General features: G+C 51.7%; 5 protein-coding genes across 5 annotated transcripts; 2 read left to right on the top strand and 3 right to left on the bottom strand.

Annotated features, from left to right (window-relative positions):
• Positions 1-245: 245 nt before the first annotated feature.
• Positions 246-4,019, top strand: COCSUDRAFT_43449 (Clavaminate synthase-like protein; the record flags this gene model as incomplete). The annotated part of the gene is made up of 10 exons (XM_005645585.1): positions 246-357; positions 526-675; positions 787-881; positions 1,161-1,283; positions 1,520-1,559; positions 1,712-1,831; positions 2,498-2,618; positions 2,928-3,036; positions 3,426-3,564; positions 3,928-4,019. 10 exons carry the CDS (start codon positions 246-248, stop codon positions 4,017-4,019), a joined length of 1,101 nt encoding a protein of 366 aa, XP_005645642.1.
• A 1,027-nt stretch (positions 4,020-5,046) lies between these two features.
• COCSUDRAFT_57018 (sucrose phosphorylase) lies at positions 5,047-9,700 on the bottom strand (the record flags this gene model as incomplete). Its single annotated transcript, XM_005645584.1, has 10 exons — positions 5,047-5,116; positions 5,409-5,563; positions 6,026-6,193; positions 6,573-6,821; positions 7,331-7,553; positions 8,073-8,134; positions 8,305-8,420; positions 8,690-8,839; positions 9,102-9,368; positions 9,598-9,700. The coding sequence occupies 10 exons, from the start codon at positions 9,698-9,700 to the stop codon at positions 5,047-5,049; spliced, it is 1,563 nt and encodes a 520-aa protein (XP_005645641.1).
• A 4,028-nt stretch (positions 9,701-13,728) lies between these two features.
• COCSUDRAFT_57017 (hypothetical protein) lies at positions 13,729-16,171 on the top strand (the record flags this gene model as incomplete). The annotated part of the gene is made up of 6 exons (XM_005645583.1): positions 13,729-13,743; positions 13,871-14,011; positions 14,367-14,537; positions 14,885-15,076; positions 15,332-15,761; positions 15,924-16,171. 6 exons carry the CDS (start codon positions 13,729-13,731, stop codon positions 16,169-16,171), a joined length of 1,197 nt encoding a protein of 398 aa, XP_005645640.1.
• A 488-nt stretch (positions 16,172-16,659) lies between these two features.
• COCSUDRAFT_57016 (hypothetical protein) lies at positions 16,660-18,213 on the bottom strand (the record flags this gene model as incomplete). Its single annotated transcript, XM_005645582.1, has 5 exons — positions 16,660-16,824; positions 16,982-17,068; positions 17,241-17,381; positions 17,631-17,794; positions 17,931-18,213. The coding sequence occupies 5 exons, from the start codon at positions 18,211-18,213 to the stop codon at positions 16,660-16,662; spliced, it is 840 nt and encodes a 279-aa protein (XP_005645639.1).
• Positions 18,214-18,833: 620 nt separating this feature from the next.
• On the bottom strand, positions 18,834-23,075 carry COCSUDRAFT_24901 (actin-like ATPase domain-containing protein). The gene is made up of 11 exons (XM_005645581.1): positions 22,752-23,075; positions 22,473-22,609; positions 22,249-22,339; positions 22,016-22,131; positions 21,469-21,637; positions 21,181-21,289; positions 20,782-20,891; positions 20,493-20,623; positions 20,002-20,191; positions 19,559-19,786; positions 18,834-19,295 (listed from the first exon to the last, which is right to left on the bottom strand). The coding sequence occupies exons 1-11, from the start codon at positions 22,971-22,973 to the stop codon at positions 19,119-19,121; spliced, it is 1,680 nt and encodes a 559-aa protein (XP_005645638.1). The 5' UTR covers positions 22,974-23,075; the 3' UTR covers positions 18,834-19,118.
• Between the last annotated feature and the right edge of the window lie 700 nt (positions 23,076-23,775).

The following is a 23,775-nucleotide window of genomic DNA, read 5'->3' as shown; positions in this document are numbered from 1 at the left end:
CAAGTGATCTCAAGTCAATGATGTTAGAGATCGACGCCCCCACTTTGAGCCTGACGTTTGAAGGAAGGCTCACACGGACACATCCTGTCCTCGCGTGTGGGCACGTGCCCTCGTTGAAACCTTGTTCCTCCATGTTGTCCGCAACCCAACGCGTTTTGGCCACGCAAATTGACTTGCGAGACTTCATTCAAGGCTTCAGTCCTACTTACTGACTCTATCTGACTGCGTGCAACGTAGAGCCCAGCATGCCGAGGAAGATCGTGACGGTCGACATCTCGAATTTCGAGGAGAGGAAACAAGAGATCGCATCTCAGCTCCTGGAGGCATCCAAAGATGTGGGCTTCTTCTACATTGGAGGTGCGTGCTCCTCCTCTAACGGATTCGCGAACGGCAGGTGGCGATCGTCCCGTTCGGCCATGGGACTGGCACTGTGAGGCCAGCAGCCTATCCAATGCCGACTCGGCAGATATGACCCAGTTGAGATATTTTAAGTGTGTCTGAATTGAGCTTTCAAATGCTTTGCAGGTCACGGAATACCTCAAGAAGACTTTGAGAAGGCATTGAAAGCAGGTCAGCGGTTCCTGGCACTGCCCAACGAAGTCAAGGCAAAGTGGCCGTTCAACCCCGACACCTACCTGGGGCATCGAGGTCCAGATGAACTCGAGACAGTGACAGGTGATCCTGTACTTCTGTCGATGGTAAACGGCCTGCAGTTGCACTGTGCACAGATGCCAAGATGGTCCAAATATTTGGCGTGAGCAATGTGGATCTCTTGGTGGATGACAGGAAACCGGCTGTGGGAGTGGTGGTCTGTGGGAAGGTACGGCACCGGCGGCTACGATTTCAAGGTCCAGAAGTTTGATGGCGAGGAATGGCCCGAGGTGAGTCATCAGTTTTGCCACACACCGGCCATTCTTCACCCAAGCGCCATGGATGCATAAGCACCTTTTCTTGCTCCGGACGCTGCCTTTGCACACGACAGCTGCGGCACTCACCAAACCACTGATGCCCTGATCAACGCAGCCTCTAATCTGCATGCCTCAAACGGGAGGTTCTCAGGACCAAAGGTTCACTTCCTCCCTGAGGCCCTGGCAAGACTATAAACTGCAGTCTGCGCTGCACATGCTCATAGGCTCCCAAAGGAAATATTGAATGTGCAGGTGCTGGGCAAAGAGTGGGCGCAGACAGCGCTGGACTTCCAGGAGAAGGTGCACAAAGTGGCAGTCACCATCCTCAAGGCGCTCTTCATCGCCCTGGGCCGCGATGAGATCATCATCGACGATGTAAGCCCACCACTAACACACATCATCCCTACACGTTGTGCAATTCTGTGGAGCGTGCTTTGTGCTCTGGCAGCAATCCGACGGTAGCCTCAGAGTGACTGGATGCTTCTGCTCGACATACCTGCTGAAGATCCAGTGCCACATATGTATAAAGCAATGCACTGCAGCTGACATGACTTGCATTATAGTTGAGTTTGGAATTTTGGGTGCAACGGTTTTGTCTGGCTGCATTGCAGGCTTTCGACATCACCTCAGAGGAGAACCCCAGCTTTGTGGGTGAGCCCCTTTTTCCCTTCACACCCACACCACATACTGCATCTACAAGTCACATGCTCTCAGCTTGAAGCATATTTGCTCAAGCTCTGGGACGGCAAACCCCTTGCCTGCTGAAACATTCAGCCTTGCTTGAATGTGTGTGTGATGCGCAGCCTGGAACTACTATCCGCCGGTGACTGAGGAGCAGGAGGCGGCCGCCACCGGCAAGCTGCCCCCTCGGCTGCATGCGCACGCTGACATGGACGTGCTAACCATCCTCTACCAGCGCGAAGGTGCCTTTCAATCACTCCCCACTGTAAAAACAGGGCATGTGCTTCGGAGTACACATGCGTTGCTTGGAGGTAGAGGGATTACTACTCTTATTGCACGTTTTCCAATCATTAAGGACTAGGTCCGTCAAGGAGCACTTGAATTACTGGTCTCCAGTCTTCTCGATTCTTGCACTTTCCTCACCAGTCATGTGCATGCCCGATGGCATCAAGGTCATGTCTCACATGGTCATTCCAGCAGAGGGATCCCCAACTACGTTCACAGGATGTATAGCCCTCCATAGCAACCAGTCCGAGAGACTCAATGTCCTCGGGTGATACTAGTGTTGCACAGTGCTGACACTCTTCAAGGATATGAGGGAGCCTGTTCCGCAGTGCCTTGAAGTTTCAACGGCAGCTTCACGCCACTGGAAGCACGCGTAAGGAATAAAGCATTCACTGCAGCGGTGCTGCATGCTTTTTGTAAACACCAAAATTGCAAATTTGCCACTCTGTAGCTGGAACCTCGTTCTTGTCCGGTCATGTGTGACACTGCAGTTGCAGAAACTGCAGTGTGACACAGTCTGCGATTGTGGGGGAAATAAGCGCCCATTTAAAGATTCCTGCAAGGGCACCTTGGTGATTTCTTCCAGAGTACGTTTGGGGCGATTTGTGCTTGGCTGACTGCAGGCGACATTGGGTTGGAAATAGCGCCTGGCAACGAGATCGAGGACCTGTCCCTCATTGAGGACATCGGCAACATCTGGAACCATGTGCCTGTTGCCCGCGAATGGACTCCCCTGGACCCCAAGTGAGTCCCCCTTTGCAGTTTTCTAGGCATGATTAGACAGACTTAGACAGAATAGCAAAATGGCTGGCTTAAGGTGTATCAGCTGGCTTTTGCGTACCAGTACCTGTGCAGGCATGCAAGGCTCTCAGGATTCATCACGCGACAAAGCAGCGCATGCATATTCGATGTCAAGTTGCACCATGACAAGGTTCTGTACAAGCACTGTCGAAACAAAATTTGCTGTGGTGCCAGAGCAAACAGCGCAAGTCAAGCATCAGAAAGGCAGCAAAGCCCTCTCAATGAAAATTGGCACTATGTGTCTCTCTGCAGGCCGGGCCTTCTGACGGTGAACATTGGGGACGGGCTCACTCGCTGGACGGACGGGCTACTCAAGTCCACCTACCACCGCGTTCGCGCCCCCAAGGAGGGGGACCCCAAGGTGACTCACCCACGACTCAAATTTCATGACTCACCCATGACTCACTCCCGACAGTATTTTTTTCAGAGAGCAGATCTGACTACAAGGCCCTAACGGTTCCTGCTTCTGTCGTGACTTCCCTGGACTAGCTATTTGTCAAGCAGTGCCATGATGCTGTCTCCGTCATCTATTGGCATGCGGGGAGCTTTTCACATGCATCTTGAATGTCACATGTGCTCCTCGGTGCCTGACGCAACAGATCTTTGTTATGACCAAACCTCAACAACTAATGCAGGACCCAAACAAAGCGCCATGCTGATGCAATTTTCAGATCCTGCAGCGCAGCGTGACATGGAAATGTGAGAGGTTTTCATCTTGAATTACAGTGCTGAGGCTGGGGTGGGGTGCAGGGTGCGCGGTACTCGATCCCCTACTTTGTCAACCCCAAGCTGAATTACGTCATCCAGGGTCCTGAGAAGCGCTTCACCCCAGTCACCGGCTTTGACCTGCTCTCGAAGACCGGCAACGCCTACGTGGCACGCAAGAACGGTGCGCGATGCCAAATCCTGATGTGATAGCTTTAGTCCCGTTTTGTGATAATTTATCCGCGGGTTCTCCTACAGAGGCTTGGCAATCTTGACATGCAGAAGAAGTGTTCTCAGGATGTTGGCAGCATTCTTTCAGGCCCAGTGACTCACAAGCATGCATGCTTCCAATGGAATGGATTCCTTTCAGTAATATAGGCTGCCTGATTTCATGTGCCAAACAGCAGCTTTAGGAGATCTTGAGTAGTATTTTGGAAGCCTCTACATCGACAGCTTGTGTGCATACGCACTTGCCTCTGGCACTGGAGGCATCTACAAAAGGGGGAAAATAATAGCAGCTTTACTTTCTGGTGTGGTGTGTGTGCAGATCCTGAGAAGACCTGGCAGAAGAAGGCCTACACCGACGAGGGTGCAGACCTGTCAATTGCAGCAAGCCCTGTCACAGCCGTGGAGGCCTGAATTGGTTGGAGCTTCTGATGTCCACTCAAATATTCTTGCTTGTGGGACCTGGGTGTCCTGCAGTGCAGTCTGCATGGTTTTACCTATTGTCAGGATCCTGGTGTCAGATTGCAATTGTGCAATTGGAGTTCCGTAATATCCTTTGTGATTGTTAGCTGCAGCCACTCAAAGGCCGTCAACTCTAGTAGATAGATGCTACGGCCGCAGGCCATATGCATGAAGGGAGATTCAGAGATTGAGTGCAGGAACTGCTGTACACGCCTGTCAAGTATGCATCATTATTTTCAATTTTGTGGTCGAAATTGTGACTTCCAGTCTGCTTTCTTTTGCAGCCTTACAAATAACTGTGCTGAGAGGAAGGCTTGGTAAGGTAGCTAAAGCTTCTGGCCAACTTACAGTTTTTCGTGTAATGAGACGCATGAGGATCTGTCAGGGCCTTTGCAACAACATTTGTCCAAAATTGCATCCCAGACAAACTCGCATACCTCTTACACTTTATCTTCACACATCAAAATCTACGCCAGTACCCACGCTGCAGGACTCTTTCCAAGTGGGTTCAGATTGGCACAAGAAAAAGACCTCATACTTCTTCTGCTCAGGCTTGCGCATAATGTACAACCTACCACAACCACAATAGCTGCTGTTTCCAAAAAGCACAAGTGTGCGAAAATCACTCAGCTCCTCGTGGCTGCAGGACTTGCAAAAGCAACCTTTCCTGGCAGGAAGGTAATCAATACGTCACCAAAAAATGGCAATAGCAATGCTAAACTCTGTCAGCTGCTTCTTTGGCTGAAGACTGACTAGACCTGGACAAATCGCCCTCAAAGCTGCACAGCTCTTTTTTGTCACCTTCTCTAAACACTGAGCCTCAGGGTCCTCTGATCACCTCTATGGCTCTAATTAAATAATTTTGAAGCTGAAGCTGCAACAGCACTGCAGCAGCTGCCATCAAGAAATTTTTGGAAAACTAGGACTCAGAGCAACCACTGGCTTATCATGTGAAAAAATTATAGCTCAAGATTCTTGATTAAAAGACTGCTGGCGCCACGCACTCGTCCATGGTGGGCTCATAGGTGTCAGTGTCATCGAGTGTGTACCTGCACACAATCGAATCTAAATATTCTAATTTTAATCATCAACAGTGAGTTACATTTTCTAATTTTAATTTCAAACAGACTGCCTCTTTCAACTCCACATGTGCTTACTCTCACTGCTTCACACAAGAGTGGTAGATTATCTGCTGTGTTACTGTATCATGTATGTTACTGTATCCATACTGAGCCATGGTGCCTGCAGGAAATTCAGACAAGCATGCCCGGATGCAGATGGCACCGTCACATGATGTGAGTCACATCTTGTCGCTGTGAGGATTGGCCAAGAAAGGCTTACTTGAAGGTGTGCAGCTCGCCAGTCTTCTCCCCCTCCAGAGTGGCAATGATCTCGAATGACATGTCCACCACATCCGCATGCAGGGTGGCTGAATGCTTGCCGTTCTTCCATGTCACCTCCAGGCAGTGGCTGTCTGTGTCCTGGCTGATCGTCACCTGCACACCACCAGGAGCAATCCTACGCCTCTAAAACTCAGCATGCATGCCCCGCCAGTAGCTACCGCACAAGGCTCTGTAGCCTCAAGCAGTCACCACCAGCCTGGTCCGAGTCAGCAGACAATGCTATCTCTCCCATTATGTCCGTGCGCTGCATCCGAGGCTGGCAAGAAGCAGCGTTTTCTTACCAGGGTTGCAGCACTGGACAGCAAGACATGACAAAACATTTGCTGTTCACGATGAGATTGACCAGGAGTGTTTTTCTGCCTTGCATGTCAGCGTTGTTTCTTGCTTTCAATCCCACGATGGCGCTCGCTCTCTGGCTTGCACGTCTGCCATATCTTTCCTCCATTCTCTTCTCAGCCATGCATGACTACTCAAGGGTGACAGGTGCTAATTATACAAATAGCAATGCGCCAACCTGCCAAAATTTCGCAACTGCATTAGCCAGTACATGAAGACATAGCAGTGCAGGGGCCTTGCCTTGCCGTTGAAGGCGGGGTGCTGGTTGCGGAAGCGGCAGAGGTCAAAGAGCGCCTGCACCACCGGCTGCTGCGCGGCCTCATCAGCCTCCTCCAGCGAGAACTTGTGCCGGTTTATGCCGCGCGGATTGTTGTCCCGGTCCGCCGACTGCGCCGCAAAATCACAGCAGAAAACGCGTCAGCCAAGAGATCACAATAGCCTCAACTGCCACCGCCGCTCTTCTAGCTCAGTTTAGGGGTTTGAGGTGGGCTGCTGGGTCATGCTCAGCATGTCATGTAGCCCTGTAGCTTCTACACTTCACTTCGTGGGTCCAGGGCAGTAGGAATCTGCCCCTTGGGCCCAGCTGACAGCATAGGAACACAACCTGGACAAGAGCATGCTTCACTTCTTTGAGAATGAGAAGCACAGTCGGCATGTCACCTCTCTTCATCTGCAGCAAACTTCACGGCTCCATGACCAGAACAAAATCCGGACGGATCCCATCCATTATGTGCAGCAAAGACAGCAGTATCAGTAGTGTGTTCACCTCATGGTCGTTCCTGCCGGCTAGCAGGCCGACGTAGTAGACCATGGGGAGGCCGGGGGTGAAGAACTGGATCGCGCGCGCCATGAGGTAGTGGCGAGCGTTGCCATGCAGCGCGGAGAAATATGTGCAATTGTACTGGTGCGGATTGCCCACGTATCCGCGCTGGCGGCCGCTGTAGAGGTACTTCATGTTGGGGTTGCAGCCCAGCCGGTGCTCCACAACCTCCTGCAGCTGCTCCACGTCGCACACCTGGCGGCCACGTCAGCACTGATGTGTCAGGGACTCATCGCTGATCAGCGCTGTCTTGCCTGTGGCGGATTGGCCCAGCCGGGCGCAACATAATGGCTGGTTGCACGGTCGTCTGGAGTCTCATTTCGCTGTTGCTGGGTGCATTCATCATGATGAGCTGGCAGTTCAGATTGCACAGGATTGATGCAAGGCCCAGCATGTCCGGTCTCATAACATTGCATGGGCTAAGCAGAGCATCTCAGAGCACTTCCTGCCGAAGTACTGATACAGCAGGTCATGCAACGAAGCCTGTGAAAGGACAAAACTTGCATGTGCCATCGACGTGCCAGCCTTCCACACTATTCTCTCGTATCCAAAGATTTGCCAGAGGAGCAGCCTCCCTACCGGACTCCATATGGGTCTGGTACAGCTCAAGCTCAAAACTACAAGAATTTCAAACATTTAAAATTTAAAAGTTTCGAACTTCCAATTATTGGGAAATTCAAATTGAAATTCGAAAAGGTGCCCACCTCGGCAAGGCCGGCGATGTCATCGATGCCCATGCCGTCGTGAGTGTCGAGGACGGTGATCTGGCGGCGAGGGCAGATGCCGAGCCAGTGGCGCAGGTTGTCCATGGTCTTGAAGGTGAACGCGTGCAGGATGAGCAGCGGCAGGCTGAAATCATACACCCAGTAGCCGTGCAGCGCCAGCGCTATGTTGGTCGAGTACTCCTCGTGCACCTCGCACAGCAGCCTGCGCATGCATGCAAAGTGCTCCTGAATTCAAATCCGAAATTCAAAACCAGCAGGCTTCTGCGCGTGTGGCTGTGTGCACGTGTGTCTGTGTGCAAGTGAGCCTAGAGAGACGATCCCGAGGAAGGTCCCTCTACCTTGCACAGCAGCGTGCCATGCCCATGCGGTGCATTTGACTTCAAATTCTAAGTTGGAAAGTGCAGCATGCAGCATCAAAATGCAGGTAAGCCTGGAGGGATATTCAAAGAATGAGAATGCCTCCAGGCTTGCATGGGAAGCATGTGAGGGCATGCAGTGCCTTCCAATTTGGAAGTGAGAACCTTCGGTTCCCAGCGGGACCACGTTCGTGCAAAAGTGCTAGGGCGGTGACAGACAGATGTGCATGGCACTTCGCTGTTCATTTCTCGCTGTATTTGTTTCAGCTGCCTGCCTATGGGAAACTAAGTGTGCTTCGACATCTACAGTGATTAGGATTATGGGTATCAGGGAACATCAAGGCAGAGGCACGACAAGACCACACCTGCTGTCATACTCGTCCGAGATCTTTTCGAGGTCCTTCAAGATCTGCCAGGCCTCTGGCTCCTGCAGCACAGCCATCATTTTCATGCATGAAGGAATTGCCCTGCCAACTACACTCAATGATTCCTGTCTTCTCTGGAAGACTGGGATTAGGGGAGAGGCCCCAATGCACTCCATGCCACATTGCTGCATACAATGCAAATGCTGCTTTGCAAATGGAGAGGGCTGCGCACCTCGAAGAAACACCTCGTCCCTGGCTTCTTGGTGGCATATCCATAGGCATCCAATCGGACCATGCGAGCGCCGCGCGAACACAAGGATCTGAGTGAGTCCTCCACAAATTTGCGCCCTGCAGGAGCAGAAGCTTGACCTGCTAAATAGAAGGGGATTCCTCTTAATCACACTGCTGTCCAAGACTGATGCCCACTGTCTCCTTCATGGTTTGCTTGCATGTTGCAGCTCAAAAGGAATTGGTGCTTGCTGCATTCCGGAGACGTGAGAGCAGGATCAGAAAATGGGCTCAGGCCTTTGGTATGCCACTGGTTCAAAGTGTGCTGGTAGGCCAGCTTTAAACCTGTGTGGTCCCTTGAAACCATTGAAGACGGGAAGTAGAATTACCTGAGGGGGAGTCAATGTCAATGTCAATCTGCTCAGGGCCAAAGGTGCACCAGAGCTCCCGCTTGGACCCGTCCTTCAGTGTCACTGGCAGCATAGGCATGTCTGCCTTACGCGTCCTGATCTGTTTTAAGTCTTCCTCGTTTGGTCGGTCTGCACAGAAGGCATACGCCCCTTTAAAGCCACCATTATTCACAGTTGTGCTGCTTCGCAAGGCCATACAGACTGATGAGAACCATGCACTTTTTGTGAAGGTAATATTGACAGGAATCGTGGCTTAAGAAATTGCCACCAGCCGTTATGCAAGCCAGAGGAGGGGCAGCAAGGATACATCTGCTGGACCCCTTCCCCATAGCAGCCTTCAGTTGGCCATAGAAGGGACAGGTGAAGCGTTTACACAAAGTCAGATGCACACCTGGCGAGCCCCAGAACTTCTGCCAGTCGATAAACATGCTGGCGTGCTCTGAGGCATCCCCCTTCTCGAGGAAGTCCTGGAACTGGGCTGATTTGGGGGAGATATGATTTATCATAAGCTCCAGCATGAGGTCATACTCCTTGGCAATCGCCTCCACATCCTCCCACTTGCCAAAGTGTGGGTCCACGTCGTCATAACACAACGGCGCAAAGCCCCCGTCTCCGGAGGACGGGTAGATTGGCAGCAGATGCACGCCCCCAATCACACCTGCGCATGTGCGTCTTCATTACAACAGCTCATTCCAGCAACAGGTGACGCGCACTTTGGGGTGATATCTGTGCTTAGTCCTCAGCAGAGACAGGATTGGACCTGAAGATCATCTCCTAGTGGTACTAATACAGGTCTGAGCTGAATGCAAGAAAGCAGTAGTATGAGTACGGATGCATGAGGCCATTGGAGCATGGAATATTTAAACGGACTCAAGCAGGCGACTCACCCTGCAAGTTGTTGTCAATGAATTCTCGGAGTTCTGTGAGGTTCTTGCCCAGGCTGTCTCCATAAGTACTCAGCTGCACCTGTGGCAGTCGCAGGCACACCATGTGATTCACTTGCCAACATATTGCTGACAATCTCAATGTCCAGATCACCTGCTGCGTTGAGTCTAAAGCTCTCAGGTGCAAGCTAAATAGTGATGCTGGAGCAAGCTTGCCTTGTTCTGCACTTTGGGCACTCGATTTGGATCTCGCGAGAACTCTTGCTGTGCTCTTGCTGCCTCCAGTTCCTCAGTCAAAGACAGCTGGCCAAGCTCACTGAGGGACATCTTGGCCCACTTGACAAATCTGCGATCATTCTTGTCAGCCTCTGATCGCGTAGGCGATGCACCATTCCCGTTACTGGTGGCACCATTGGAGGTGCTCCCATTGGAGGTGCTCCCATTTGATCCGTTGCTGGCAGATGCCCTAGTCTGCTGCTGTGACGCCCTCTTGATGGAGCCACAGCCCTTGGGGCGCTTGAAGCAGCCCAGGCTGTGTACCTGTAATTGTGGCAGCACATATCATCTTTTCGCAATAACAATACACCATCAGAAAAGCTGCGTCTTGGCATTTTTGGCCGCAAAGTAAAACCTACAGTCATCTGAGCACAGAGTGATACGAAAGGATCACCTGAAGCTGGTTTGAAGGCAACACTGGTCGCCTCATCGTTGGACAAGGTCCACTGCCTACCATACTGAGATCACTCTTCACTTTCCCTGGATAAAGTAATATCTTACACGAGGAAGAACAGCGTCGAAGCTAGCTGCTATAGGCAGCAACGAACAGACAGAGCAGGCTAGCTACAAACTTTAGATTGACGATTGTAGATGACAACATCAACACGATATTGGTAACCTGTCGTAGATGTGAGACTTAGGGCCGCGGCACCTTCCAAGTTGTCGAGAGTCAGATGCAGCTGAGAGGAAGCTCAGGGTTTTTATGACAACCCTGAGAACCTACGAGATAGCAGAGTACTTGCGGTATCGAAACACGCACGGGTGTCCCAATTTTTTATTAAGGAATTTACAAAGCGTGCGTTGCATAGAGCACCGTTGTTGTTAATAATGGATGATAGCACGAGTACTAGCGTACGCGGAGTGGACAGACAGGGAAAGCATGCTGCTTTCAGCAGCATGGGGATGGGCATGGTAGGCATTTAGCTCCTTGCGTCATATATTTGTACCCTTTTGGACCCCCCGTTTACATTGCTATTGTTTGTGGCTCACTGCACCTTTCCTAGAATTACATTAAAAAGGGCAGAGCCAAGTAGGTGCAACAGTCAGAATCACTTGAAGTCCTTGGCAGAGGGATGATCGATCGCGTTCAATTGACGAATTCGCTGGATTAATGTCAAATTACTACCAACATGTCCAATCTACGTTGACTGGTACCGTGCAGGCGCTCACGCCAAAACCCAACCTGCACTTGGGATCCCACGCTGGCCTTGCTCCTGGCCTAGCGAGCGCCAGCAAACGTATGAAATCGACACGTTCTCCACAGAGTTGGAACACAGAAACAATTGCCGACGTGAGGGCGATCATTCCTCTGTGCTGCGCCCACCGACACTTGTGAAGAATCATTGCTCAACAGATAATTCCTCTTTATTCATGCGCAGGTAATTGATGTTTCCGAATGCAGTACATCGTCTCAGCATCTATATGAGGAAGCTCAAAGAGGTATGTTTCCTTCAAATGGGTTCTCCAGCAGACTGTCTGAACGGCTTTACAACGGCATGCATTGGTAGTGAAAAGGCGCTTTATTCACCTCATCTGTGCCAACAGGGCAGCAATGCGAGGAAGATCTTTTGCAAAGTGGGAGCATTCAAGGAGATGGGCACAATGCTCGATGTCCCATGTGCAACAGTGCACTTCAAGTGAGTCCTCGGTCATAACATGTGTCTGCAGGCGCCTATACATGCCGGGCCATCAGCTCTATTGGAGTTGCATACCCTCCTTCTGGGTGTGAGCAATTGCTTCGTGTAGCGCCTGCAAAAATTGCCTGAAATCTAGTGCATGCAGGTCGGACCAAGGACAGGAAGAAGGCTGCCACAGCTGTGGCTTCATGGACTGCCACGGCCTGCAGTCACACCTGAAGCCTTGGTGCAGCTCCTTTTCCCATCAGCTCCTAACAAAATCTGATCTACTGCCAATGGGCGTACTGAAGATAACCATTGCATGCGTCATGCACCTTACCTGCAAGCTATCTGGGTTTCAGTAAGTGGAGTAATTCTGTCTGCCTTGCAGGTGGTGAGTGGCTGTGCAGTCCTGGTGACGATTGTCAGTACCTCCCTGTTGCGCTGGGTGTATGGGCTTGCAAGGAGGATGCTGGACAAGGTGTGCATTTTCCCCTGACGAACAGGCTGTCATTATCCATGGTATCAGATCCTGGAGATCAGCAAGGTTTTTTGCACATGACAAATGCCGAAACATGCCTTGGCTAGAACAGGAAGGAATTATGAGTGAGGAAGGAGTAGTGAATCTGGCAGGGCGCTGTCCAAGCAACAAGTTCTGCAATCACTGCATATTCTTCACTACTCATCAACTTGAATGACCCATTTTGGTTTCGAGCTGCTGCAGGGGCACGCTCTTCCGCGCAGAGGTCACAGAGAGGCACGCAGTGATGATCCGCCGCGCATCAGCGAGCAGTGTGTCAGAGCTGAACAGAGCATATCACCAGCGGAGGCTCCTGCTGCATCAGAGGCCTCAAAGAGCAGAAGGCGGCCGACAGCTGGCATGCGGATCACAGACCCCCTCTGGCAATATGCGGCCCTTGCTGTCTATCCAGAGAGGCTGAAGCCAAGGGCTGCATCTTGTTGAAGTCATTGTGTCCCCGAGAAGAGCTGAACTAACAAAGCGCCCGAGGGCAATAGGCCGCTCGGGAGCTCCTTGGTTTTATGGCTTTGTTGAACTTGATCGGAATCTCCCAGTTGAGTATTTGATTTTGAGTGCAGAACACTGGTGGAGTTAGGATGAGGTTCCTGTATGAGATGAGACTACGCTGTGTGTATACATGTACAGTATAATGATTCCAATTTTGCCATGGTGATTGCAAGTAAGTTTGCAATTAGGAGTAGAGAGTGGAAAGCCACAGCAAAGGTGAACGAATCGCATGCATGCGAATCGCCAGTGATGCGGTGAACAACGCATTTGCACGGAGGGGACCTCAAGGCCCTTTATGTGCAGATGCTGACTGGCTCGCTGCCTTACAGCCAGAGCTTGATTTGCCTGGGTGTGGGTCAGTAGGATTTGCGCATGCATGATTGGTGTGCATGCGCATCATTACCATAAATGCACTGTGTAAGTCAATTACCTCGTGAGGAAGAATTGAATTGATTGAACTTGAGTGAAATTGAACCCCACTCTCCATTTGTATAAACGCTGGGACATGACCTCAATGCCAACCTCGTCAGTCATATTCCAGCACCTTGTAATCTTGGAAAGGAAGGTTCCTGTCCTAGTAGGACACAGGGGTGCTAAGTTGATGCAAATGGCACAAGAATGGAAGCCGCTTTTGCAGGAATTCTGTGACGGATAAGCCACCGCACCCTTCACCTCAAAGACGATCACGGTGTCATTGTCAACTTGTGCTGGCCCCAATTGACTTGCAACAGCTTTTGATGACGAGCCAGATCGTATGCAGACTTAGGTCGCCCACTTGATCATTGCGAGGCGCCCACGTTCTGATGCAGAGCGGCGTCAGTCTCACAGCACCTCACCGATGCTTCTCAATTGGGTCCAAGCCAGCCAAGGTATGCGACCTTTTGGCCTGCTGAGTGTACGTGTGTTTCATGTGCGTCTTTTTCACTCTGAAGTGGCGGCTGAATGCGGTTCTCAAGAGAGCTACTATTAGGATCAGGATAATCGTTTATTGTTGATGAGTTGCTAAAGAAATAGATGGCACTCCCTCCCTTCACCAAGCATTGCAGGACACGAATGTGTTCTCGTCAGGATTGAGGGCCAGGCATTGATGCATGCATATGCTTACACAGGCAACAAGGCTGCTACAGGAACAGGGCCTGTACCTGCCTCCCAGACACTTTGGGAAAATGAGCAGGACAGGGCGGTCCTTCCATGCTATGAGGGCCTCATCAGATCATGACGCTGCCCATGGTAAGCATGCATTGCCCCCTGCAGTGTCTTTAACCATAAAATTCGTGAGAGCTTACTTTTATCTGGACACATCAATTCAGCAAATCTGAATTTCCAATTACTCTGATATGTTGCAGCCACAATCCAGGAAGGTCGGCGACTGGAGGAGACTGAACGCGCCAAGAGGGGTGCTACACGTGCAGCGAGGCTGCAAGATGAGGGACTAGCCCTGCATGCTTCTGCATGGCTAGCAGTCGTACCAGCATGGCTGCCAGCTGGACTGACGCAGGTGAGCACAGGCTGCCTTACTTGAAGCTTCAGAGCTGCACAGTGGGTGTTCAAGCATTGGACTCTCCAAGGAGCCAGAAACGCTCAGCAGTCGCCTGAGGGATTGGTTTAGATAGTGGAGCCAGAACCGCCTCCATTCCATCCGGGTCTCTCAAGGATTGCTTGGCATCTCTGAGTCTGGCATTAACGCCCATCGAGGGCAGTCATGCCATGCTGCAATGCGTGCAATACTGCTTTCTCACGTACAATTTCCCACAAGCCATTCTATGCAAAAGTGCCGGCACACATCAAATCATTGCGCTCTGCTTGTAGAATATTTAGACATCAATCATCGATCCACTCTCTATGACCTGCAGGTGGCGTGCGCAATTCTGGCAGTGGCATTTGTGTTCCACATCTTCACCGCCTTGCGCAACAGGCCTCGAAAACCACAACACGCCACTGCAGCGCCGCCCACTCCCACGCCACATGTCACCCCTGGTCCAGGCCAGTCAGCAGCAGACATTGGACACCCCAGCACAGAGGAGGTCTGGGAGCAGCTGCTGCAGGCAAGCTTTCTCTGTAGGGGCTTCAGTGGATTTTCGAAACTCCATTGCTTTTGGTGGCATGTATCATACCATGAGGTCATTTTGTGGCCTTTTGGCAACGACTGCATGTCGGCTTGGATGCCACCAGTTGGGATTAATCGAAAGAATCTCCAGCTGCAGCACGCCGCACTCACCCTGGATTGAGCTCTAGATAACCCCAAAACCACACCAGTTGAGACAATAGCTTGAAGATAGCTTGAAGCTGCGTTGGCTTCCAGCAAAGATTTCCTTGCAATTCTCGCAAGAAAGAAAAATTTAATTGTACTTATAAGAAAGGCTGGCTGCAGGAGCAGGCGCAGCGGATGCGCGCGACTGCCGAGGCCGGGGCCGCCACATTCGGCGCAGCCAGTGCAAAGCCGGCAAAACAGCGGCCGCCTGATGCCCTTGCGCTGCTGCAGAAGCAGCATGAGAGCACTGCAGTCAACAGCAATGACAGCAGCACTGCGGATCCAGATGCAGAGCATTCCGGTGAGACGGCTGTGCGAGAGAGTCCCAGTGAGCGCTTTGCCAGGGACTACAGAATGTGGGGTCGACAACCCAGCCCAAACTCAGCTACACTTGACTCCAAAACAACCCCCGCCGGCATGTAGAAAGCTGAGGAGGGTGCTCCCCAGAAAAGCATGCCTGCTCATGACGGCCTCCAGGGCAGCGGACATGCACTAGCAATCCCTGGCAGCCCCTCGAAGAGTGCTCCAGGTGCAGGAAACAACAAAGCGTGGGCAGCTCGTGAGCAGGTGTCAGAGAACGCTGGCAGTAGAACAGCAGTGGGAAAGCCTGCAGAGGAGACAGGCAAGGCTGGAGCCAGCAAGCGGCAGGAGAGAGCTTCCAGCAGGTATAAGACTGAGGGCAGGGAGATGTACATCAGGAGTGGGGTGTGGCAGTCATGGGGACCCGTAGCAGCAGCTTCTGAGGCAGCTTCAGTGAAGCCGCCTAACCAGAGTAACCAGAGGGAGGATAGGGATGGGGTGGTAAGTGACTTGGGCAGCAGGACGCCTCCAGAGAGTCCAATCAGCTGGGGCCTGTATGCAAGGAGCTACGCCAGTGTGCAGGGGAAGCTGAGCCCTGCTCTGAGGGGCCAGCCTGGCATGGCTGCAGCTAGGAGAACTGACCAGCCGCAATCTCCTGCCACTGCTGAGACTGTGGAGAGCACAATAGACCACGCAGGTGACTTGACTGTCCCACTTGCTCCTCACACATCTCACAGAACCTCAAGAAACATGCATCACAACCCCAAGAGTATCCATGGTTCAAGCAAGCAGTCCAAGTTTCCTCCACTATTGGGTGATGCCTGCCGGATCAGATATCAGCTGATGCAATGTTGTGCAGGAGGGCATGCAGAGGCGCTTGGCAACATTGTTCCAAGCCGCACGGCCCAGACGGATCGAGGCAAGCATAAGGCTGAACCATCAGAGCAGCCTGAAGGCAGCAGAGGCTCTCCAAAAGGCAATGGCGAGATGCAAGCGGAGAAGCAAGAGGGGCGTCAGGGTCATGGCAATGCAACGGGTGCATCAGGATTGCAGCAAGTGTTGGGCAAGGAAGCAAAGAAGATGTCACATGCCCTTCGCAGCATCTAATTCCCATCTCTGATGGGTTAGTAGCTTTAAGCAAGAGAGGATGTTACGTGAACCGTGCCTGATCGGGCTATAGAGTGCAAATGGAGGAATACGAACCACATTGTCTTGCACTCATTTGGCTCTCAGCTATGAAACACTTGACCGTCAAGATGTCGATCAGGTACAGATTCAACCTTTGGCAGAAACATTGTTGACTGGTGAGATTGTTAAGACATTGCACTGCAATGCAGCAGCATTCACCCACGTTCAAAGGTCCAAGATAAATCGATATTGCTTCTCTGCAGACATTTGTCCAAGTCAAAATTGCAGCTCATGCTGACCAATAGATCATTCAATTTGCATGTAAAATGCATGTATTCAGCACGCCTTGTCAGGCACTGCCCACTCAGCCACTCTCACGCTGTTCCTCTGGCCTTCACAAAAACCCCTCTCCCTCACTATGAGAGAGCCTCAAGCGATTAACTACTAAGGGAACAAATGCGCTAACCTCACTCTGTCGGCACTTTGTAAGACTGCTTTTGGCGTGCCACGCATGCAGCGCGCTGTTCTGGGGTGGGCTCTGCCCTGCAGCGAGTGGCCTCGTCCAGAGTCAATTGCATGCGGCTGGAAGTTTGCTGCAGCGAGGTTGCTGCACCGCTCACTGCACCCGCCACCTGACCAGCATGCATCCTCGCTCAGACCAACGCATGCGCCAAGTCCCTGCAAATCCTGACCCGTATGATACAAAAATACTAACAACGCATGCACTGGCACGGGTTAGTTTTCACACCAAGAAAGGAGCAGGATTCATAGCAAGGAGCAGAGTGAGACCTTCTGTTCCACAGCAGATGCTCCCTCCTCCAATTGTCTGAATGTGCCTCCAGCATTCACAATTACCTTGGAGGGACCCTCCAGCGCCTGTCAGGATCAAATATCTCAATCGTCAGCATTTGCAATTCTCCATGAAAAGATAACAATTGCACTGCCTCAAATCTAAAAGAACCTACATCTGCAGACATCTCACAACCTGACCTCGAGGCATGCCACTCTCGAAGTTCCAGTGCACGTTGCAAATGGACAATGAAAACACCTGGTTCATGGGCTGTGTGGTCCTGTCCAGGACATCCCCAATGTTCCTCTGCAGGCCGCTTCCCACCTCACCTGCCCGCTGCCCCAAAGACTTCAGGGGGCCCTGCACTGCCTGCTGAAAATTGCTGGCCTGCTTCTGCACCTGCACATCCAGAATTGGTCTCTCAATGAGCCATTCAACTGCACATCCTCGATCTGAATCAAAGCACAAGGAGTGGCTCTGAATAAGCAAGGGCAATTACAGTGTATCAGTTCATCTGGCGGTAGTGTTTTGAGTTGTTAAGCCTTCCTTTCCCACACGCAGTGAATATTGGGCTCCAAGGGTAACACCACTACCTACACCTTGATTGTGGGCCCTCAATGACGCTGCATTCAGGGCGCTGGAAGTCACCTGAACGATGGGGGCTGGCAGCAGGGGCCGCAGGAAGGAGGGGAGGTTGGGCACGCCCACCAACAGAAAGAGCACCACCAGAGCAATGAGCAGGTATGGGCTCAGGATTATGGCCAGCCCAATGATGATGGCAGCGCTTGCCTCCACTCTGTGCCCATCCAAAACTGCACAGACACGCTTAAGCTGTCAAGCATTACCTTGCCAGACCACGCTCTCCAATGCATGCCGTACCTATACTCGATCTGAAGCGCAGAAGTCAATCATGCCCTTGGCAAAAGAGAAAAAGGCTGGAGGACTCACAGCTGTAGACCCCCTTTCCGAGGCCCAGGGCGGCTGAGGGGTTCTCGAAGATCACATAAGCCACCAACGCCAGGACCAGAGGCAGCACCAGCCATCTCACGAGGGCACGAAATGCCCTGGGGACAATGTAGTACAGCGCTGCTGCCACAGCCAGGGTCACCAGTGGGTTCTGCAGGAGGAAGCTCAGGGTGCTCAGGGGACTGAGATGGATGTCTGGGAGAAACATCAAGTCCCCAAAGCTGGCTGATTCTGCCAGGATAGACTGTAGCTCTGCTGGGATCATCTGTTCCTGGAGCAAGGATTGGGGACCAGAATCTGATGCTAAGGCCAGCCCTGTCAGACTGAAATAGCTGCCTGTGCCCAGTACGAGGGCACATGAAATGCAAACTGGCTTAGCTGCCAAGGATAATTCTGGCTTGGCTGTCCCTTCCGACGTGCTTGCACAGCTGTTACTAAGCTGCCTGCTGTCTTCGTGGATTGATTGCTGGCGCACTACTGCAGAGCAAGTCGCTGACCTACTGCCGGACTTGCCAGCCCGTGTCTCAATCTCCTCAAGCATGCGCACTTGTATGCGCGGCTTTCTGCAAACATTGGAGGCAGAACAGCCAGATCGGATGTGCATGAGGGGGCCAAAATCGTAATTAATCTTGCTAGATCTCGTGTGGCGTACATTCATTCCCACAAGTCCAGGTGTTGTCCAAAGGGATGTGCCCATTGCACACTATCTGAGTCATACGCGATAGGGAGGTGGGCAGAATGTCACAGCATTGTTACAGCATGATTTCGTTGTTGATTATGCTATGTTTTGCATAATTGGAAGATGGCATGTGGCAAAAAGTGTGTCTGACCCAGCTTCCAGGTGCATGGAAGCTGCCAAGGTCCATGCTTTCCTTGGACTGATTTAATCACAACAGCCAGTCTTACATTGATTCTTGTTGAAACCAATATCCTTATTGTCTTATATATAGAAACTGCAATTGTAAGGACCCCAAAGTGCAATTGCAGTCTTTCTACCCAGCCTCAAATGAGCAAGCGCTAATCAGAAAAAATTGACTGGAACGCTCAGACACTGTCAAAAAATCAGGCCAAACATATCACAACCCTTACAATTGAACAGATTTGTTGACCACATCACCCAGCCACCAGGTAGTCTGCTTCAGGCGTGGGCTTTAAAAACTTTAGCTAGCACTACTGCCCGGCCAAGTCCTGCAGCGAGACGGCCGAGGGGCGGCGAGGCGGAAATCTGCGCGGAGGCGGTGACGGCCGCCCTTCGTCCTGCCCCACGCCGCGCATGTAGCTGTGCGACGCCGCTGCCACACAGGCCGCCCCAAACGCCGACCCGCCCGCCACCACCCGCAGCTCAAACTGCGCGTCTACAACCTCCCCTCAGCCCCCTTCTGAGAGAGAAACAACTGCCCGGCAAGATGGCAATCATATTCCACGATATGAGTGTCAAGATTTGTAAAGTGGCATGCATCAAGAGCGCTCTTCCTTTCAGCACAGCACGAGTGTCCATACAAGTTCCCCCTAGGCTTCCAGCCCCGTGATACACAGGAAAGATGCTCTAAGATGCCTGAAGCACGAGATCTGAGCAGTCCAATGAGATAGGTAGAGGGTGTGCAGCGCGCCTGGTCTGCAACAGCGTCCCCAAGGATGTCGCGCACGCCCTGCTTCAGGAGCTCGCGGTAGAAGCCGTAGCGCACGAAGATCCCCCCGTCCACCGCAATGCAGGTGCGGGGGGGCGCCCCCCCCGCGGGGTCCCCCACGTCCCGGCCCAGGTGGCGCATGATGCCGCACACAGCCGCCGCCACCAGCCGCGCGCTGCGCACCGTCACCATCGCGCATATCTCCTTCACCTGCACCAAATTTTCAAAGGTTTACTGATTTGGATGTGCGCCGTGTAGGTCACACGGACTGGCAATAATCTTGCGCAAGAGAGGTGACTGGGACAGCAATATCACAGCATTAGAGGCAGTGTGACAGCAGACGCAATACTGGCATGCCCAATTAATCTTGCAACCAGATACACATCTAATATACATCTTCTGAGAGGTCCTGACTGCAAGCCCACCTCCTTGCGATCCTGGGGGCTGATGCTGTCCGGGTCGAAGCCAAAAGCTCGATGCAGGACGCCGGCTGTCCTGCTCAGGTCTGGGGTGTCATCCTGTGCGGCGATGCCAACAAACTTTGTTGGGAAGGTCTCCATCGTGCGCAGCCCCTCTGGCACCCGCCCATCAAACAACTCCCTCTCCTCTGCCGCCCTGCACACAGCACCCATGCTTCAGTCTTGCAGCTCGACTCTGCATGCGCGTGGCATTGTACCCAACTGGGCTGTTCTTACAGGCCATCAGGCCCAGAAAAGCATATTTGCGAGCCAAACCTGCATGAGCTGCTATGCAATCAATTGGCGAGTACCATTTATCAAGTGTGAGTCTGAGGGAATGAAACTGGACGGTCCAGGGGTTCCAGGGCGTGCAGTATTGTACAGTGGGGTGCACTGTTGTCGGAAGGAAGGGGCCTGAGTATCCGTAAGCAGAGCTGTGGAGCAATCAATGCATTCACCTGAGGATGATGCGGCGCGCAATGTCCCCCATGTAGAGGCCGGCAGTCAGCTTCTCAAAGCGCTGCTGGCCTGGGTTGTTGGACTCCTCATCCAAGTGCCGGTCCTCTTCCAGTATCGGCAACTCCGCTGCCTGCGCTGACACACTGCTTTGTCAAGCCTACACTGTGGCAAATAATGCCTTCCGGATTCTTATGGGTGTCCTGACAAGCAGATTGGCGGACTTCCGCAGAGCCCTTTTTGCATGGTGCACTAGGTTGACTTGGGTGACGAAGAGGGAAAGTTGCACACCTGGAATCCAGGCCACTCAATGTTGACAACCATGTCTGAGGTGCGAGGCCGGTAGTGCGGCAGCCACTTTGTGATGCGCCCCAAAAGCTCCATGTAGCATGCGTTTGTGCCTGCATGCGATCCGGCAATCAACCTTGTGGGATGGCAACTACTTTCGTGCAATTTGCTGCTGTTCTCCCAGAAGATATCACTGGGTCATTGAAAGAAGTATTATAAAATATCATTACTCCCTATTTGATCCAGGACATCACACGTCACAGCGCTTACCCTTTGCCCTTATCAGATCACAAAGAGCTCTGTGAGCAGATACGAGAAATGTAGTACACTGAGACATGCGGATTGCGCCCCAGCACCATCTGTATAAGGATACATACGCGAGGGGATCAGGGCCGCACACACCTGTGCCCATAATCATAGCAGCAATTGTGTCCTGCCCATCGACATATCTTGCCGCAGCCAGTGTGCCCACTGTGTCATTCAGCAGCGCTCCTATGTGTACATTGACCCCCTGCCAGAACCCACGCATGTCAATTACCGTACTGCGCTGCAACAAGAACCCTCACTATTTACTTCATTTTGCAAGGTCAATCATATGTCAATTTGCAGGTTTGCCTCTCCACAGCACATGATAGACCAACATTACTATTGGTTTAAAATTGGTGCTACAATATTGATAAAAAGGCTTACTCTGCGCTTGAATGCCTCATGTAGCAGTTTGGCAGGGTCTTTGCCAACAGCTCCAGGATTGGTGTAGCCCTTGGTCCACCTCAGCAGCGTCCCTGCATCTACGGCTGTCTGCTCTACCGGGAAGCTGAAGCAGAAGCCGATGATGGGCACTTCTCTCTCCCTTATGCTACTGCGCAGCACCAACCAGCATGCATGACCTCAGATCACCCATCGAAGCCACTCAGATTAGCTGGTCGCCTCACATTTGCATGAGAACTAGAGTTGTCCGGATACTAGTCTCTAATTGTCATCCACCTGTGAGTTCCTGTTGTTTCAAGCTCCCCAGTCCATGTCTTTGGAGCTTAATTTATATACGGGCAGGCCATAATACGAGGGGCCCATTTCCACAGGTGCTCCTCTAGAATGGGCGGACTTATAATCACTGAGATTCCATACCATCATCGAGACAGGCGGATAGCTCATTGGTGGAGGGGAAGCCAAATGCTGCTCTTACTCAGAGGACTCAGAGATGCTGGAGTGTGAACTATGGGGGCACAGTTGATCTCACCAATGGTGCTGCTCTGACCAGTCGATGAGGTGGCCTGCCACATAGTCCATGAGCTCTTCCACAGGGCAACTCTGCATCTCTGGTGGGATGGGCGCTGAGTTAATCGCCTCTGCCTCCTGCAAACAGGAAGCGTCACATTCCCATCAAACCCTTGTGCAGAACGATCCCGCGCCGGTGCAAATTCAGAGCTTGACGCGCACAGCATGTTTGGGGGATATGAATAAACCTCGCACCACTTCCTTAGGACCCTTCCCCAAACGGGTGTAAAGCACTCTCAGGTTTGTGCCTCCCAGATCGATTGCATAATAATCGCCACACTCATGCCTGGACCACACAGGCATCACGTTGGCGGCAGTGTTTGCACCTACCCGCTCATGCTCATGAAATGAACTTTGACAAATACAGAATCTCAAGGGTTGCAACATCTTCCACAGCAATTTGAACATGGGAGCATCACCCTTGTGGAAGCATGTCCACCATGGTGGGTATCATCAACAGGGAGCTCTTCTGCTCCAGGCCAGCTTCGAGCTCATCTTGGAAGGCATTTGCCAATTGTTTCAGAGCCTCCGGCGACAGGTGTAGCCGATCCCAATACTGCAGGGACAGCCAAGACCCTCAGTCTTGGTTTTTATGAGGTCAGAGGGCTATCATTGTCTGAATCTTTTGCATGCATCTGCCGCAGGAATTCCTCAAAATTTTCAGACCATCGCGGTTTGTATGATCTCAGGATTCATACCTTTTTTATTTCAGCATCTCTGCGTTCCACGTCCATCACAGAAAGTCGCTGGCTGAAACACCTCACGATGATGTGCCCACGTGGTCTCTGCTGAATATAATTAATTTTGTGGCGAGAAGAACAAGATCCGTGGGCCAAACACCAGCTGGATCTACATCTGATGCTTCCTATCTGCGTTTGAGGAAAGCTAGGCAATGGCAAGCGTCCAACAGCTGACCACATGCCAGTAGCTAAGTCCCATGGTCAGTAGGGAGGCATCTCATCGATCTCGACCGATTCGCCCGATTGTACTTCCTTGATTTCTTTTTTGAATGTTCAAATCACAGTTGTCTCGTCTCCTCAAGAAAGGAAAAACGGCTCTGATCATGTCCAAGTCTGTGACTTCTCGGCAACTGCTTGTCAGTTCGCTGGCGTTCCAATCCGTGCATGCATGCTAAATCTTGCTATGTAATTCGGGCTGAAAATGTCTATCGATGGAGGCAACTTCTAACTTTTCATGCAGTTTTCTGTTGAATAGAGTTTGCTTGACTTTGTTAAGACCTACGACACGAAAGTCTGTACAGTACTTACACCTGATGCCTCATTGGCTTCAATCAATTACGCTTTGCTGCAGGCCTTAGCACTTTAGATTTTATTATTGGAGAGGTTGATTGTGGCTGGACTTTTGCTAATGGAGATTGAAGCAACAAGGGCGTACAGTGTGCGTCCATACGATGTCGCACTGTGTACACTGATACAATTCACCTCCGAACCAGACGAGGTGCGACTGCAGTCTAAAATTGATAATTAATGTGGGAAAAATAAATTCTGAAGTAATCTATGATCTGAGTGCTGTTGTGAGCTTGACTCGATGGTGATGAGTCCATGCCTTCAGCTGGAGGATTCTAATGATGACAGCCTGACAAGCGTCCTTCTGAAGTACGTGAGAAATACATCAGCATGTCCGCCGCTGTCCGCTTTTCTGCAGCAACTGAAGGTACCGAGATCTTCACCTACTGCGGACCCTTCCCATGGGTGTGTTGCC

The sequence above is a fragment of the Coccomyxa subellipsoidea genome, assembly GCF_000258705.1.
Source record: "Coccomyxa subellipsoidea C-169, whole genome shotgun sequence".
Classification (NCBI taxonomy): domain Eukaryota; kingdom Viridiplantae; phylum Chlorophyta; class Trebouxiophyceae; family Coccomyxaceae; genus Coccomyxa; species Coccomyxa subellipsoidea.
Note: the sequence above shows the minus strand (reverse complement) of the source record. Positions and strands in the feature narration are given on the sequence as shown.